The sequence below is a fragment of the Macrotis lagotis genome, chromosome X (genome assembly GCF_037893015.1).
Source record: "Macrotis lagotis isolate mMagLag1 chromosome X, bilby.v1.9.chrom.fasta, whole genome shotgun sequence".
Classification (NCBI taxonomy): domain Eukaryota; kingdom Metazoa; phylum Chordata; class Mammalia; order Peramelemorphia; family Peramelidae; genus Macrotis; species Macrotis lagotis.
This window is the reverse complement of record NC_133666.1, coordinates 552083988-552100050: the sequence shown is the minus strand read 5'-3', so window position 1 is coordinate 552100050 and position 16063 is coordinate 552083988. Positions and strand designations below refer to the sequence as shown.

The 16063-nt window shown below is 36.7% G+C and overlaps 1 protein-coding gene across 2 annotated transcripts in view; it reads right to left on the bottom strand.

Moving 5' to 3' along the window:
• Nucleotides 1-16063, bottom strand: part of MATN2 (matrilin 2) — a 210364-nt gene that overhangs the window by 36707 nt on the left and 157594 nt on the right. For both annotated transcript variants that reach the window (XM_074200464.1, XM_074200463.1), the window contains exon 9: nucleotides 13292-13414. In XM_074200464.1, coding sequence (XP_074056565.1) covers nucleotides 13292-13414 — 123 coding nt within the window. The remainder of the gene's footprint in view (nucleotides 1-13291; nucleotides 13415-16063) is intronic.

Here is a 16063-nt window from a genome sequence, read left to right as displayed (position 1 = left end):
TATTTATTAAGTACATGCTATATGCCAGAATTATGCTAACTGCTTCACAGATATTATCTCATTTGATCCTCACAACAACCTTGAGAAGTAGGATCCTATTTTTCTCTTCATTTTACAGTTGAGGAAATTAAGGCAGACAAAGGTTAAATGACTTGCCCAGGGTCACAAAGCTAGTAGGAGTTTTGAGGCTGGATTTGAACTCAAGGTTTTCCTGACTCTAGACCCAGTCCTCTGTACACTGTGGCACCACTCAGCTGCCCCTCTAGGGGCCAAATAGAAGTCTTAATTCCTCTTTAGCCTGACATTGTTAGAATGTGAAAACAGCTAGCATGTCTCCCCTAAGCTATCTCTTTTCTAGGAAAAATATCCCATTTTCTTCATTTTTCCTCCAGAAGCATGATTTCTGTCCATTCACCATCTTAATCATTTCCTTCTGGACATTCTCCAGTTTATCAATGACCTTCTTAAAAAGTTGTACCAAGAACACAGTATTCTGGATAGGGCAAAGTCTAAAAAATAGGACTATTACCCCTCTTGTTCTAGATATTATATCCTTCATTCAGCTCAAGATGGCACCATCTTTTTTGTTTGCTATTAGTTGCTTTGGTGACTTGTACTGAGGCTCAGTGTTTCTGTTTTTGTTGTCCCTTATGCCTTCCCTTTTCTTTATATGTGAAATTTCTACCCATTATCTAAAGTCTAACTCAAATGCTACCAAATCTATTAGCTTCCCTGGTCTCCCCATTGGTAACTATCATCCCCTTGGGATTTCACACAGCATTTGATTTTTACACTTTTACTGATGTATTTATCTTGTAATATTGTATATTTGTTATCTAGGTTGGGCCATTATCTTTTCACCAGACTATAAGCTCTATGACTTCTGCATTTGAATCTTGCCCTCCTCTCTCTCTAAGTAAATGGCATACACAATGAAGAAGTACTTAATAATCATTTATTGCAATGCCAGTTTTGTTTTGCTCGACTATTGTTACTTGTTACATAGGAGGGTTTTTATTTTGAGGAAGGGGGGGTTAGGAGAGTTATAAGGTATGAGGGAAGGAGTTAGTGATAGAGATGTCCAAAAAAAGGAAGAAAAGAAAGAAAAGAGCATCAATAAATCATTTTTAAGGGGGCGGAGCCAAGATGGCGACATGAAGGGATCAAGTTTTTAAAATACACAGAAGGGAGATAGATGAATAAGGTAGTATTGGAATGACAATGTTAAATTTAATGTGCTTAGTGCCAAGAAATGAGACAGATGATTCCTCATTAGTCTTGTGTAATAGAGATATGTCATTGTGTTGATCATAATGCTTAAGTCTTCCACAGTTGTTTTCCTTTACAATATTGTAGTCATCATATTAAATTGTTCCCACTTGGCTCACTTCTAAGAAACTATCAAGTTTCTATGAAGACATCCCTTTGATCATTTCCTATGGCATAATTATATTCCATTTTCTTAATATAACATATTTTGTTCAGACATTCTCCATTTGATATGTACTCATTTTGTTTCCAGTTTTCCTACAGAGTAATCACAAAAGTTACGAACAAAATGCTGCCAAATTACAGAGAACAAACAAGGTCCAAAAAAGAGGTATGAAAGGATATATCTTCTCCCCCCTTTGCAGAGGTGGTGAAGAAAATTTCATTTAAATGTCAGATGTTCTGGATAATTTTGGTTATTTTTTTTTAGGTTTTTGCAAGGCAAATGGGATTAAGTGGCTTGCCCAAGGCCACACAGCTAGGTAATTATTAAGCATCTGAGACTGGATTTGAACCCAGGTATGCCTGACTCCAGGGCCCATGCTTTATCCACTGTGCCACCTAGCCGCCCCAATTTTGGTTACTTTTTAAAAAAATTATTGGTGAAGCAAGGTGGTACAGTGGATAGAGATATTGGCCCTAGAATCAGGAGGACCTCAGTTTATATCTGATCTCAGACACTAGCAAGCCATTTAACCCCTATTGCCTCCTCCCAGTTTTTTTTTTGGGGGGGGGTTATACAGGATGGATTTCTGTGAGGGAGGAGGGAGAGGGATAAAAGGGGAAATACAGATGATATGAAAACAAAAGGTATCAGTAAAAATCTGTTTTAAAAGTGCTACTATAAATATTTTTGTACATATGGATCCTTTCCTTCTTTCCTTGATGTCTTTGAGGGTATGCACCTAGTTATGGTATTGCTGAATCAAAGGATATATACAGTTTAGTGACTTTGAGTATAGTTCTAAATTGATTCTCAGGGACTTCTGGCCAAGATGGTGGAGAGAAGACAGGCACAGTTCTAAAGTCTCCTGATCTCTTCCCCATCTATCACATGAAACAAACCTCTTAAAAGAAATCCGAACCACAGAACCCAGAAAGAAAAGCCAGGAGAAAGAATATCTACCTCAGGATTTGTCTCCTGCAACAGCCTTGGCTGAGTACCGGCGGGTGAGCCTGGGCTCAGAGGGAGGATCAGCCCCAGATCAGCCAGATTAACAGCTGAATTGGAACCAGGAGTCTGAGGGCCCAAGAGCCGGACCTGCTGGATCAGCGGAGGGGCTGGACGAAAGGGGCTTGGGTCCATGGGGAAGCAGAGGCACTGGTGTTGGTGCTGTCCCCCTGGAGCTTGGGGAAGGGGCTCTGGGGAGAGGTCTGGTGCAGGAGAGCTGCGGAAGCCATCCCTGGGCTCCTGGGGTCTGAGAAACTCTGAGCCCATGCCTCCATTGCACAGAGGCCTCCTCCAAAACAAACAATTGCAAACTACTTCTGCCTCAGGCCCAGGTATGTGAGCAAAAGAACCAGCCCAGCTGAGGAATAACCTCAGGCCAGGGTAAAGCCCACCATTGATTGAAGGCAAAAGAATTCAATAGCTCCAATTCCCTCCCTCAAGCAAAGGGAGAAGGCCTCGCAACCAAGGTCACAGACACTCCAGAGAAAGCAACCAGAACCTCCTACTGGCCAACCAGAGAAACTGCACTCAGTAAAGCCTTCAGAGATCCCAAGCCCAGGTGAACCAGCCCCCCTCCCCCCAACTCAAGGTCTTAGCATAATGACGAAGGGTCAGTGGAAAGGTGGATCCATAGAAAAATTCCTGGAAGGGAAAGACCCCAACTCAGAGAGACCTGGAACCTCTGAGGAGAATACAATCTGGTCTCCAGCGCAGAAAGACTTCCTTGAAGAAATAAGGAAGGAGCTTAAAAATTTGGGAGAGACAATTAATACCTTGTAACAAGAAAACAAAACCTTAGAAAGTACAATTGGACAAACACAAAAGGAGAATAAATCTCTCAGATCCTCAAATGAGCAAATGCAAAAAGAAATTAATTCTCTCAAAACCTCAATTGGTCAAATGGAAAGCTCTTTCAAAAGTAGAATTGACCAATTGGAAAAGGAGTTGCAAAAGGTTAATGAAGAAAAACTCCTCCCCCAAAAAAAGAATGGAGTCTACAGAAACTAATGACCCCATGAGACAGCAAGAGTCAGTTAAACTAAATCAAAAATTAGAAAAAATAGAAGCAAATGTAAAATACCTCATCAACAAAACCATTGACCTCGAGAATAGATCAAGAAGGGGCAACCTGAAAATTATAGGACTTCCTGAAAACATTGAAGAGAAAAAAAGCCTGGACTTAATATTACAGGATCTAGTGATGGAAAACTATCCTGATATCATGGAATCGTAGGGAAAAGTAGTTATTGAAAGAGTACATCGATCCCCACCAGAAAAAGATCCTAAAATGAAAACACCAAGGAATGTTGTAGCCAAACTCCAGAACTATCGGATAAAAGAGAAAATCCTGTAAGCAGCCAGAAAGAAACAATTTAAATATCAAGGAGCCACAGTAAGGATCACACAGGACCTGGCTGAATCAATTTTAAGGGATCGAAGGGCCTGGAACAAGATATTTCAAAGAGCACGGGAGCTTGGAATGCAGCCAAGAATCTACTTTCCTGCAAATCTGAGCCTTCTCTTCCAGGGAAAAAGATGGACATTTAACGAAATGGAAGAATTCCAAAAATTTCTGATGAAAAGACCAGAGCTAAACAGAAAATTCGGACATCAAACAGGAGGTTCAAGAGACACATGAAAAGGTAAAAAAAAGGGGGGGAGCGGTAAAAGGAAAAAAAATGCAATCCAGTAAGTTGAAACTGGCTATATCCCAGCATGGGGGGGGGGGGGGGGAAGACTCTCATAAATCTTGAGAAATGTAACTCTAACAGAGAGAATATACCTAGCCAGAAATGATGGACATTCATGACCTATCCATGAGACTGATATCTAATAGGATGTAACTGGCTTTAACCCCACTTGGGAGAAAGACTCCAATAACTCTCAGGAATTTTGACTCTATTCAATAGAATATACTTAACTAGAAGGGACAGACACTCAGAATTTTCTATGACTTAGATAGAATGATCTAAAAAAATACACTACCTCCCTAAAAAGGGGGACAGGAAAGAGACAGGAGGAGGGAGGGGATTGAATGGGACAAATCTCATTACACTAAGAGGTACAAAAAACCTATGGTAATAGAGGGTAAGAAGGGAGCAGAGGAGAAACACCTGAATCTTCTTCTCATCAGACTTGGCTTAAAGTCAACCTACACATACTCAGTTAACTTATAAAACATCTAACCTTTTAAGTATTAAAATGGGAAAAGGGGAGGGGGGATGGAGAAAGGGAAGGGCAGTGGGGGAAATAAGGGGAAATAGTAAAATGAAGGGAAGGGAAAAGGGAAAAAGGGAAAGGGGAAAGAAGGGGAGGGTGTGATATAGGAGGGCAAACACACTGACGGGGTGGTATTCAGAAACAAAATACTGGGGAATATGGATAAAAGGGGGGAAAGGGGAAAAAATACAAACAGAGGGAAGATAGCAGAGAGGGCAATAAAGAATTAGTAATCATAACCTTGAATGTGAATGGGATGAACTCTCCCTTAAAATGTAAGCAAATAGCAGAGTGGATTAAAAACCAGAATCCTACAATATGCTGCTTACAAGAAACTCACTTGAAGCAGAGAGATACATATAGAGTAAAGGTAAAAGGTTGGAGCAAAATATATTTTGCTTCAGCTGAAGTAAAAAAAGCAGGGGTAGCAATCCTTATCTCAGACAAAGCAGCAGCAAAAATACATAGCGTTAAAAGAGATAAGGAAGGAAACTTTGTCCTCCTAAAAGGTACCATAGACAATAAAGTCATTTCAATATTGAATATATATGCACCCAGTGGGACAGCACCCAAATTCTTAGAGGAGAAGTTGAAAGAACTACAGGAAGACATAGACAGCAAAACTCTACTAGTGGGAGACCTCAACCTCCGGCTATCAGATCTAGATAAATCGAATCATAAAACAAACAAGAAAGAAATTAGGGAGGTAAATAGAGTGTTAGAAAAATTAGATATGGTAGACTTATGGAGGAAACTGAATGGGGATAGAAAGGAATATACCTTTTTCTCTGCAGTACATGGAACTTATACAAAAATTGACCATGTACTAGGACAGAAAAACCTAATGATCAACTGCAGAAAGGCAGAAATAGTGAAGACATCTTTCTCAGACCACAATGCAATAAAAGTCATATGCAATACTGGGCCAAGGAGATATAGACCCAGAACAAATTGGAAACTGAATAACCTCATTTTAAAAAATGAGTGGACCAAAAAACAAATTATAGAAAGAATTAACCATTTTATCCTAGATAATGATAATAATGAAACAACATACCAAAACCTATGGGACTCATTCAAAGCAACTCTCAGGGGATATATTATAGCTCTAAATGCTTATATGAATAAATTGGAGAAAGAGGAAATCAATGAACTAAACATGCAACTAAAAAAATTAGAGAAAGAACAAATCAAAAATCCCCAATCAAATACCAAATTAGAAATTCTAAAAATTAAAGGAGAAATTAACAAAATTGAAAGCAAAAAAAACTATTGAATTAATAAATAAAACCAAAAGTTGGTATTATGAAAAAACCAATAAAATTGATAAACCTCTGGTCAATTTGATTAAAAAAAAAGAAGAAAACCAAATTGCTAGTATTATAAACGAAAAAGATGAACTCACCACCAATGAGGAGGAAATTAAAGTAATAATTCGAAATTATTTTGCTCAACTTTATGCCAATAAATTTGATAATCTAAGTGAAATGGATGAATATTTACAAAAATATAAGTTTCCCAGGTTAAATGAAGAAGAGATTAAATACCTAAACAACCCTATCTCAGAAAAAGAAATTCAACAAGCCATTATTGAATTCCCTAAAAAAAAATCTCCAGGGCCTGATGAATTCACAAGTGAATTCTACCAAACATTTAAGGAACAATTGGTTCCAATCCTATATAAACTCTTTGGAAAAATAGGGAAAGATGGAACTCTGCCTACTCTTTCTATGAAACCAATATGGTGCTGTTACCTAAACCAGGAAGAGTTAAAACTCTAAGAAAATTATAGACCTATTCCCCTGGTGAATATAGATGCACAAATCCTAAATAAAATCTTAGCAAAATGACTACAAGTCATCACTAGGATAATACATTATGATCAAGTAAGATTTATTCCAGGAATGCAGGGTTGGTTCAATATTAGGAAAACTGTTAGTATACTCAATTATGTCAACAACAAACCTATCAGAAATCATATCATCATGTCAATAGATGCTGAAAAAGCTTTTGACAAAATACGGCATCCATTCCTTTTAAAAACACTAGAGAGTGTAGGAATAAATGGACTGTTCCTTAAAATAATTAGCAGTATCTATCTGAAACCATCAACAAGCATTATATTCAATGGGGAGAGGCTAGAGGCATTCCCAATAAGATCAGGGGTCAAACAAGGGTGCCCATTATCACCACTACTATTCAATATTGTATTAGAAATGTTAGCATCAGCAATTAGAGAAGAAAAAGAAATTGAAGGAATTAGAATTGGGAAGGAAGAGACAAAACTCGCAGATGACATGATGGTTTACCTAGAGAATCCCAAGAAATCATCTAAAAAACTACTGGAAACAATTAGCAATTTTAGCAAAGTTGCAGGTTATAAAATAAACCCTCATAAATCCTCAACTTTTCTATATATGTCTAGCAAGAAACAGCAGGAAGAGCTAGAAAGAGAAATCCCATTCAAAGTAACCTCAGACAGTATAAAATATTTGGGAGTCTATTTGCCAAGACAGACTCCGAATCTTTTTGAAAACAATTATAAAACACTTCTCACATAAATTAAATCAGATTTAAATAACTGGGCAAATATCAACTGCTCATGGACAGGTAGAGCTAATATAATAAAAATGAAAATTCTACCAAAACTAAACTATCTGTTTAGTGCCCTACCAATCAAAATTCCAAAAAATTACTTTAATGGGTTAGAAAAAATTGTAAGTAAATTCATATGGAGAAATAAAAAGTCAAGAATTGCCAGGAGCTTAATGAAAAAAAGTGCAAATGAAGGTGGCTTAGCACTACCCAATCTAAAACTATATTATAAAGCATCAGTCATCAAAACTGTTTGGTATTGGCTAAGAAATAGAGTGGTGGACCAGTGGAATAGACTAGGTGTAAAAGCAGCAGAGGATTATAATAATCTGCTGTTTGATAAACCCAAAGAGTCAGGCCATTGGGATAAAAACTCCCTCTTTGATAAAAACTACTGGGATAATTGGAAGTTAGTATGGAAGAAACTTAGATTAGACCAACACCTCACACCCTTTACCAAGATAAGATCCAAATGGTTACAGGACATAGACATAAAAAACAATACTATAAGCAAATTAGAAGATCAAGGACTAGTCTACCTGTCAGATCTATGGAAAGGGGAACAGCTTATGACTAAGGAAGAGTTGTAGAACATCACCAAAAACCAATTAGATGATGTGACTAGGAGCCCAGGGAACATTCTCAAAAGGGAAGATTCTGAACTTAGTTGGCTATATATTGGACTTTAGAGAAAAAAAGTCACAAAAAAACTTGGAGAAATGATAGGCACATTTTCATGTCCAGGAACTCTAAAAAGGTTATAACTTAGATAGGAAGATCTCAAAAAAGAAATTCTGCCCATACAATTACAAGTGATCCCGATACCTAAGGGAGGAGGCAACTAAAGAGATCTATTTGACCAGATTGGAAGCTCTTTGATGAATTCGGATGTGAGTTCATTATTGTAGGGATCTTCAGGTGAGGAAACTCCCTCTCCCACTGTTGATCTTCAATGCATGGCCATAGAAAGAGACATGGACACAAAGAACATGGTTAAAAGGGACATGGACAAAAGGTGGAAGAAAGGATATCAAACCAAAGATGAATTTGCAGGTATTCATGAAACAGATCAACAAGCAGAGTGCAGAGAGATTCAAACACAGACTGAATTGTGCCTGGCAAAAGATATTAAGAAAAAAAATGGAGATTTAAAAGCTATTAAGAGCAAGAAGAATGTTGAAAGGGTAAGCCTCAGAGTGTCTACTCTAGTATTTAATAAATAATAAAGAGAAAGTGTAACTGCTCTTATTCTTATGTTGTTTCCATGTTCTCTGTCAAGGGGGAAAATATTCAGACTGAAAGAGTTGTACAAAAATAGTTAAGATGAATTTGAGGCTCAAGACCAGTGAGAAGACAAAGAAACTTTTGTCTCTAGTCAAAAAATATTATCACCCCAAGGTACAGGAAAAAACCCCCAAACTTGTAGATAATATCACAGAATCATTTTTATAATCTTTTAGTAATTATTGAGAACAAGAGAAGTGCCAGAAGCATTTTCAAAAAAAAAAGTAAACTTCATAAGCTACACATTGGGAAGTTGATATAGACATTCAATGGAATTCTAGAATAAATTATTAGTCATTTTGGGGGCACTTATTAAGGAGGAGTGGTGATAATTAGGAGTCATCAGGGAATAACCAAGTACAAGCCATGCCAGACAAAGCTCATTTCCTTTTATGACTAGACTATTAGATTAGTAGATCTGGGGAATAGTCAAACTACATCTTAATTTCATCAAAATGTAGTAATAATAATATTAGCTCATAGTTTTATTTTTTTACAAATTGCAAAGTGCTTTACTCTCAGCAATCCTATGAGATAGGGAGTATACCATCCTTATTTTGCAGATAAGAAAATCAAGGTACAGAGAAATTAAATATAGTGATATAGTGACACAGTTGGAACTTGAGTCCTGGTCTTTTGTCTCCAAACCAGGACTCTTTCTACCATATTCTACTGTAGATATATCTTGAACTATTTTAATGGAAAGAGGAAGAAATATAGTCTTGTTGGTTAGGTAAAATACAAAACAAGAAAACAATTCACCTACTAAAAACCAGACACAATGCTAAACATTTTACAAATATTATCTCATTTGATCCTAACAACAATCCTGTAGGGTAGTTAACCATTTTACATTTGAAAAAACTGAAGAAAGTAGAAGGTTAAGAGACTTGCCTAGGATCACACAATTAGTAACTATCTGAGGCTAGATTTGAACTCAAGCCTTCCTTATTCCAGGCCTAGATATTCAGACAATGATTAATCAACTGCTGGCACAGTGGAGGAAGGTTTTCAGACTCTGTCTTGGGCCCTATCCTGTTCATCATCTTAATTAATGATCTGAAGGAAGATGTAGAAAGCATATTTATAAAAATTGTAGTTGATAAAAATAACAGATCACATGTTAGCTTCTAGAATAATGATTCTAAAAAAGTTCTTGACAGGATGAGAAATCAAACAGGATAAATTATAAGGATAAATGTAAAGGATTGTATTTAGTTAAAACAGTCAACTAACCAAGTACAGGATGAGGGTAATGTGGTTTAATAACAGTTCATTAAAAATGCTTAGAGGTTTGAGCTCATTGAAAAACTCAATGAGTCAGCAGAGTGAAATGATTGCCAAAAAGGCTAATACCATCCTTTTTGGGGGGGAGAGGGTAGTACTCAAAATTTCATCACTGTAGGGAGTTTCAAGTGAGAAAACTCTTTACTATTGATGAGCTGCAATGCAGTCACAGAGAGTTGACTGGGATGTGATTAGATGCCTTTGCTCAGTCACAGACAAAACTGTCTTAGGTGGATTTGAACTCAGGTCTCTAACCAACTTGTCCTTACTGTCTCTCGATGCCACCTTAGTTTGTCATAAAAGGTATAAAGGTCTCATACCAAAGAGGTAATACTCATTATCAGACTACATCTAGAATGCTATCTTCAGCTCTAAGCACCACATTTTAAGAAGTTTTGACAAACTTGAACTTGCTCAGAGGAGCGTAAGGGCAGATAGATGGCCTAGTGGAAAAAGGGTTAGGCCTAGGGTCAAGAAGACTGTCTCCTTGTGCTCAAATCTGCCTCAGATGCTAGTTATATGACCTAGGAAATGGCATTTAACCCTGTTTACCTCAGTTTCTTCATGAAATAACAAACCACTCCAGTGTCTTTGCCAAGAAAATTCCAAATGAAAAGTCAGATATAACTAAATAACAAAAGAGGAGGATAACAAGAATGGTAGGTGGAACGGGGCCATATGATGAGTAATAATTGAAGAAGTTAAGGTCATATAACCTGGGGAAAAGAAAATGTGAAAGAACCATGATAGCTGACTCCAAATAACTGAATGCTTATCATGTGGAAAAGTGATAAGAATCATTCTTTTGGGCTCTAACAGGGAAAACTAGAAACAGGCATTGAATATTTTGGGAAGGAAAATTTCAGTTCAACATGGGAAAGAAATTCTTGATGGTAAAAGCTTCTTAGTAATGGAATGGGTAACTTTTGTGAGGTGTTGAGTTTGTCATTGCTGGAAGTATTCAAGCAGAGGCTTTGGGGATATTCTAGAGAGAGTTCCCTGCATGGTTTTTGAGGTTGGATTGATTGTTCTCTAAGTTTCCTTTCCATTCTAAGAATCTGTGATTTTTTTTTTAGATTCTGTGATTTTTAAAGTCACTGATGAGGCAACTCCAATAAAGCAACACTTTTTCCCCAGTAAAAGTCATGCAATTAAAATCAAAACAACTCTGAGGTTTCATTGTACAACAAGCAAATTGATCAAGATGAACATTTTGCTTAAAAAGGACACCTTTTGATCAGATATTCAAATCTAGACATATATACTAAGGAAGACAAGGCCACCTGCAAACTAAAAGATTATAGTAGTGCTTTTTGTGGTACCAAAAAATTAGAAATAAACTAAATGACAACTGATTAGAGAAAAGTAAAGCAGTGAGAAGAGAGGAGAGAAGGGAAGGGGAGTGGAGGAGAGGAGGGGAAGGAGAGTGGAGGAGAGGAGGGGAAGGAAGGGGGAGGAGGGAGGGGAGGAAAGGGGTGGGGGAGAGGAACTGTTTCTCCACTGGTCAGTTCCAATTGGGACACCAGTGGGTCATTTAATGGAATATTTTGGGCTATAAGAAATGTTAACTATAGCTGCACCAATCTACCAAAATACCATTTTTCAGAGCTAGAAAAATCTCAACAAAATTCATCTGGATGAACAAGACGTCAAGAATATCAAGTAGATTAATTTAAAAAAATGCAAAGGAAGGTGGCCTAGCTGTAGCAGATCTAAAACTATTTATATTATAAAATGACAGTCATCAAAACTGTCTGGTCCTGACTAAGAAATAGGTTGGTGGATTAGTGAAATAGATAAGGTGCAAAAGAAACAGAGGCAAATAACTTCAGTAATCTACTGTTTGATAATCCTTTAGACTCCAATTTATGGGATAAAAACTCAATATTAGATTAAAAACTACTGGGAAAAACTGAAAAATAGTATGGCAGAAACCAGGTATCTCTCACCCCATACCAAAATAAAGTCAAACTAGGTACGTGATTTCGACATAAAGGATGATACCATTAAGTCAACTAGGAAAACAAAGGCTGGTTTATCTGTCAGATCTATGGAGAGGGAAGGAGTTTATGACCAAACAAGAGACAGAACATTATAAAATGCAAAATGAATAATTTTGTGTACATTAAATTAAAAAAGATTTTATACAAATAAAACGATGGAAACCAAGATTAGAAAGAATGCAGACAGCTGGGAAACAATTTTCATAGCTAATGTTTCTGATAAAGGACTCATTTCTAAAATACAGAGAGAACTGAGTCAAATTTTATTAGCATACAAGTCATTTTCCAATTGATAAATGGTCAAATGAGGGGCAGCTAGGTGGCACAGTAGATAGAGCACTGGTCCTGGAGTCAGAAAGATCTGAGTTCAAATCCGATCTCAGACAATCACTTAATCCCATTGCCTTGCAAAAAACAAAAGAGAAAAAGAAAAAAGATAAATGGTCAAATGATATGAACAAGCATCTTCAGATGAAGAAATTAAAACTATATATAGACATATAAAAATTCTCTAAATACCCTATCATGGGGAGGAGATAGTGAAGGGAGGGAAGTAGAAAAACATGGAATTCAAAAGCTAACAAAAAGATGAATATTGAAAACTATCTTTGCAAGTGATTGATTGCTACCTTTTTTTTTTTTTTGCAAGGCAATGGGATTGAGTGACTTGCCTGAGGTCACACAGTTAGTAAGTATCAAGTGTCTGTGGTCGAATTTGAATTCAGGTCTTCCTGGCTCCAGGGCTGGTGCTCTAACCATTGTACAATTTAGCTACCCCTTTTGCATGCAATTGAAACAATAAAATAAAATAAAATTTTTAAAAAAGCAAAACGAAATGACAACTATTATACAAACAAAAAACTTGATACAAAGTATTATAAATAGAACCAGAAAAAAATACATTATGACAACAATGTGACCAAAAAGAACAATATAACAATGGAAAATTGTAATTTAAATGACCAGGCTTCTACACCTGGAGGAAAAGTTGAGGAAATATATCTTCCTTCCTTTGCTGCAAAAGTGGGAGACTAAGGCTGATTTTCCCCTCCCTGTTTCTTTTTTCAATTTTTCATTTTAAGGAATGACTTATTTGTTAGAGAAACATATTTGGAAATGAATGTGATGTAACACCAAAATGTTCTTACATTAACCTTTGTTAACAAAAGCAATTTTTAAAAAAATTATGTAATTCAAAATATAATCTCATCCTAATCTCCCTGGTACAGTTAAAATACCACTTTAATGGGATTCAAATCCCTATTTCTCTTTAAAAGTTTCTGAAGAAGCAGATGGGAAATGGAATTCTAATTTTTTAGTGAAAAAAAAATTGCCAACCCTTTTCTTTCCTACCCCCATACCAATCTTCTACTTAGTTTAGTGTAATGGTAACACTCAGAGAGGGTAAAGTTGAATTGATGTAGAAAAGAGACTTTTTAAGGAGTGAAGGAAAGAGACTCACTTGTACAGGTTTTGAGGTCCTCGTTAATGATGAAGCCTTCTGAGCACTGACATACATATGAATCATCTGTATTTAGGCACAGCTGCTCACAGCCATGGTTGTTCTCTGCACAGTGATCCACTCCTAAATTCATTTAAGTGAGTGAACAAAGAGAAAAAGAAAGTCAACAGCTATTGGGATTTTGTATTGTTTCAGTTCTTCAGTAATCAGAACAAAGTCATTCTATCCCACAGACTGTTTCCTCTTAGGAAAATCATTCTCTGCCCCTTTCATTCTTTTCTTAAGGGGAGCTCTTCTACAAATTTGGGAATAATTCCTCCAAGAGCATTTATAATTAAATCGAAATTAGTTTTAAAATAAACATTTTTCTTTACTGAAAGATTTTTGTTTGGTTTGTGATAATATTTTGATTATCATCTTCCTCCAACTTCCCTAACAACCCTAAACCACAAAAACTATTTGTTTGGTGATAAAAAAAAAATAGTAATAGCTGATTTGGGGAGAGTGATAGAGAAGAGCTAATATTTATATAGCACTTCTTGTTGTTTGGTCATTTCAGTCACGTCCAGCTCTTTGGGACTTCATTTGGGGTTTTCTTGGCAAAGATACTGGAGTGATTTGCCATTTTTTAGATAAGGAAATTGGAGTAAACAGTTAAGTGACCTGCCCAAGGTAACATAAGTTCATAAGTGTTTGAGGCCTGATTTGAACTCAGGAAGAATTTCAAGCCCTGTGCTCCATCCACTGAGAGGGTAGGTACTATTATTATTCCTATTTTACAGTTAAGGAAACTGAGGCAAAGGTTAAATGATTTGCCCAAAGTCACATAACTATTGAATATTGGAGCCTAGATTATAAACTCTGGGCTACCTAGCAGTTCTTGTTCCTGAGTGTTTAATTAGAAGTTGGATGATGCCCTGCCAGGAAATTTTAAAGGAGATTCTTGCATTGGATAGGAGGCTGGACTAGACAATGTCTAAAATAGATTTTTTTTCCCTAAATTAGATTCTAAAACTCTGGTTTTATTGTTCTATCTACATAGGCCATAGGGTCTTAATGGCCTGGATATGACTAGGTCAGACATTCATTTGATTTCTAGACATTTTGATGGCATTGACTGCCCATAAAGGGAGATTTAATTTGTATCTGTAGAATGGGGTGCAGAACCTTTTTTTTTTCCAAGGGTCATTTGAATATTTATAACATCATTAGTCGTCAAACAAAATTATCAACTTAAAAATTAGCCTGCTATAAAGCTCCCAGATTCATTGAATTTCAAGTCCCATCTGCAACTGCCTGAATAAAGTCACCTATCCTGAGCTTCTTCATATCTTCCATCTTCCACATCTCAGAATTTCTTTATGTCTTTATCTATCTTCCTAGCAGGGCAGCTATGTGTAGCAGTAGAAAGAGTACTTGGCCTGGAGACAGGAAGATTCCTCTTCCTAAATTCAAATTTGATTTCAATCACTTACTGCCTGTGTGACACTGGATATGCCATCTTATTTTTTTAATGTTTCTTTTGGCTCTCCAAAGCTTTCATTTATCTTCTTCCATAAGATATAAAAAGCTTCCCTAGCTACTCTTTCCCTTCCTGTTACCTTGAAATTTAGCCTTTGATTCCCATCCCTGTATTGTCTTCAAAAAATGGAAAGGGCAATCAATGATTCTGATTTGTATATCATAAAGAATGATGATGATGTTAGCTGGGAATACACAACAGACTTTTTTAGTTAATAAAATTTTATAATTCAAATCCTGTTGCATATTTCATCCTCAGATAGCTAGAATTTAAGTAGTCCCTCCCTTTCCATATTTGATCATTTATAAGTACTATTGATTATACTTCCATGACATCTAATTTAGATTTTTATCACCTCTTACTCCTTTTTGTTGTTGTTTGCAAGGCAAATGGGGTTAAGTGGCTTGCCCAAGGCCACACAGCTAGGTAATTATTAAGTGTCTGAGGCTAGATTTGAACTCAGGTACTCCAGACTCCAGGGCTGGTGCTCTATCCACTGCACCACCTAGCTGCCCCTATAATGGTTTTCTAAATGGACTACTCTCTGCCTCTAGTTTCTAATTCATTCTTCAAACAGCTGCCATGATAATTTTACAGTTCTGACCCCATTATCTTCTTACTCAACAACCATCAGTGGCTCCCTATTGCATATTCTAAGATAATATATTTCTTTAGCTGGGCATCTGAAGTTTTTGACAGTCTGGCTCTAATCTGCCTTTCCACCCTTACTTCATATTGCTGCCCTTCATGAAATCTATATTCTAGTCATTTTCTGACATTGTCTTACTATGTCCTTGGGCATAGTAGTTACTTATTAAATGTGTCATGAGAGAATAATCTACTTCACTTGTGCATATGTGCAGACTATTTTCCTATATCTGAAAAGTACTCCTCAAAATTGAAACTTTCATGGTGAAATGGGGCTTTGTCCCAGGGCACTGATAATGTGAGAATTTCCTTCCTGAGAGAGCCAATCTGTGTGTTACTTCTTCCTATCCCAGATATCCGCTGTGGTACAGGTCACAGGGCTAACCTCACCTCTGATCTCTAATAATATCAATGTTGGACCATCCCTTCTCCTTATGTAAACATTCCTGTCTTTTGTGCTACCTGCTGTCCCACCCACATGCTTTCTCCCCCAAGATGAAAATAATTATAATTCTGCTCACCCCAACCTACTGAAAATTATTTTTTTCTTTCAAGGTTCAAATCAGGTGTCACCACTTACATTAATCCTTCTTTGTTCTCCT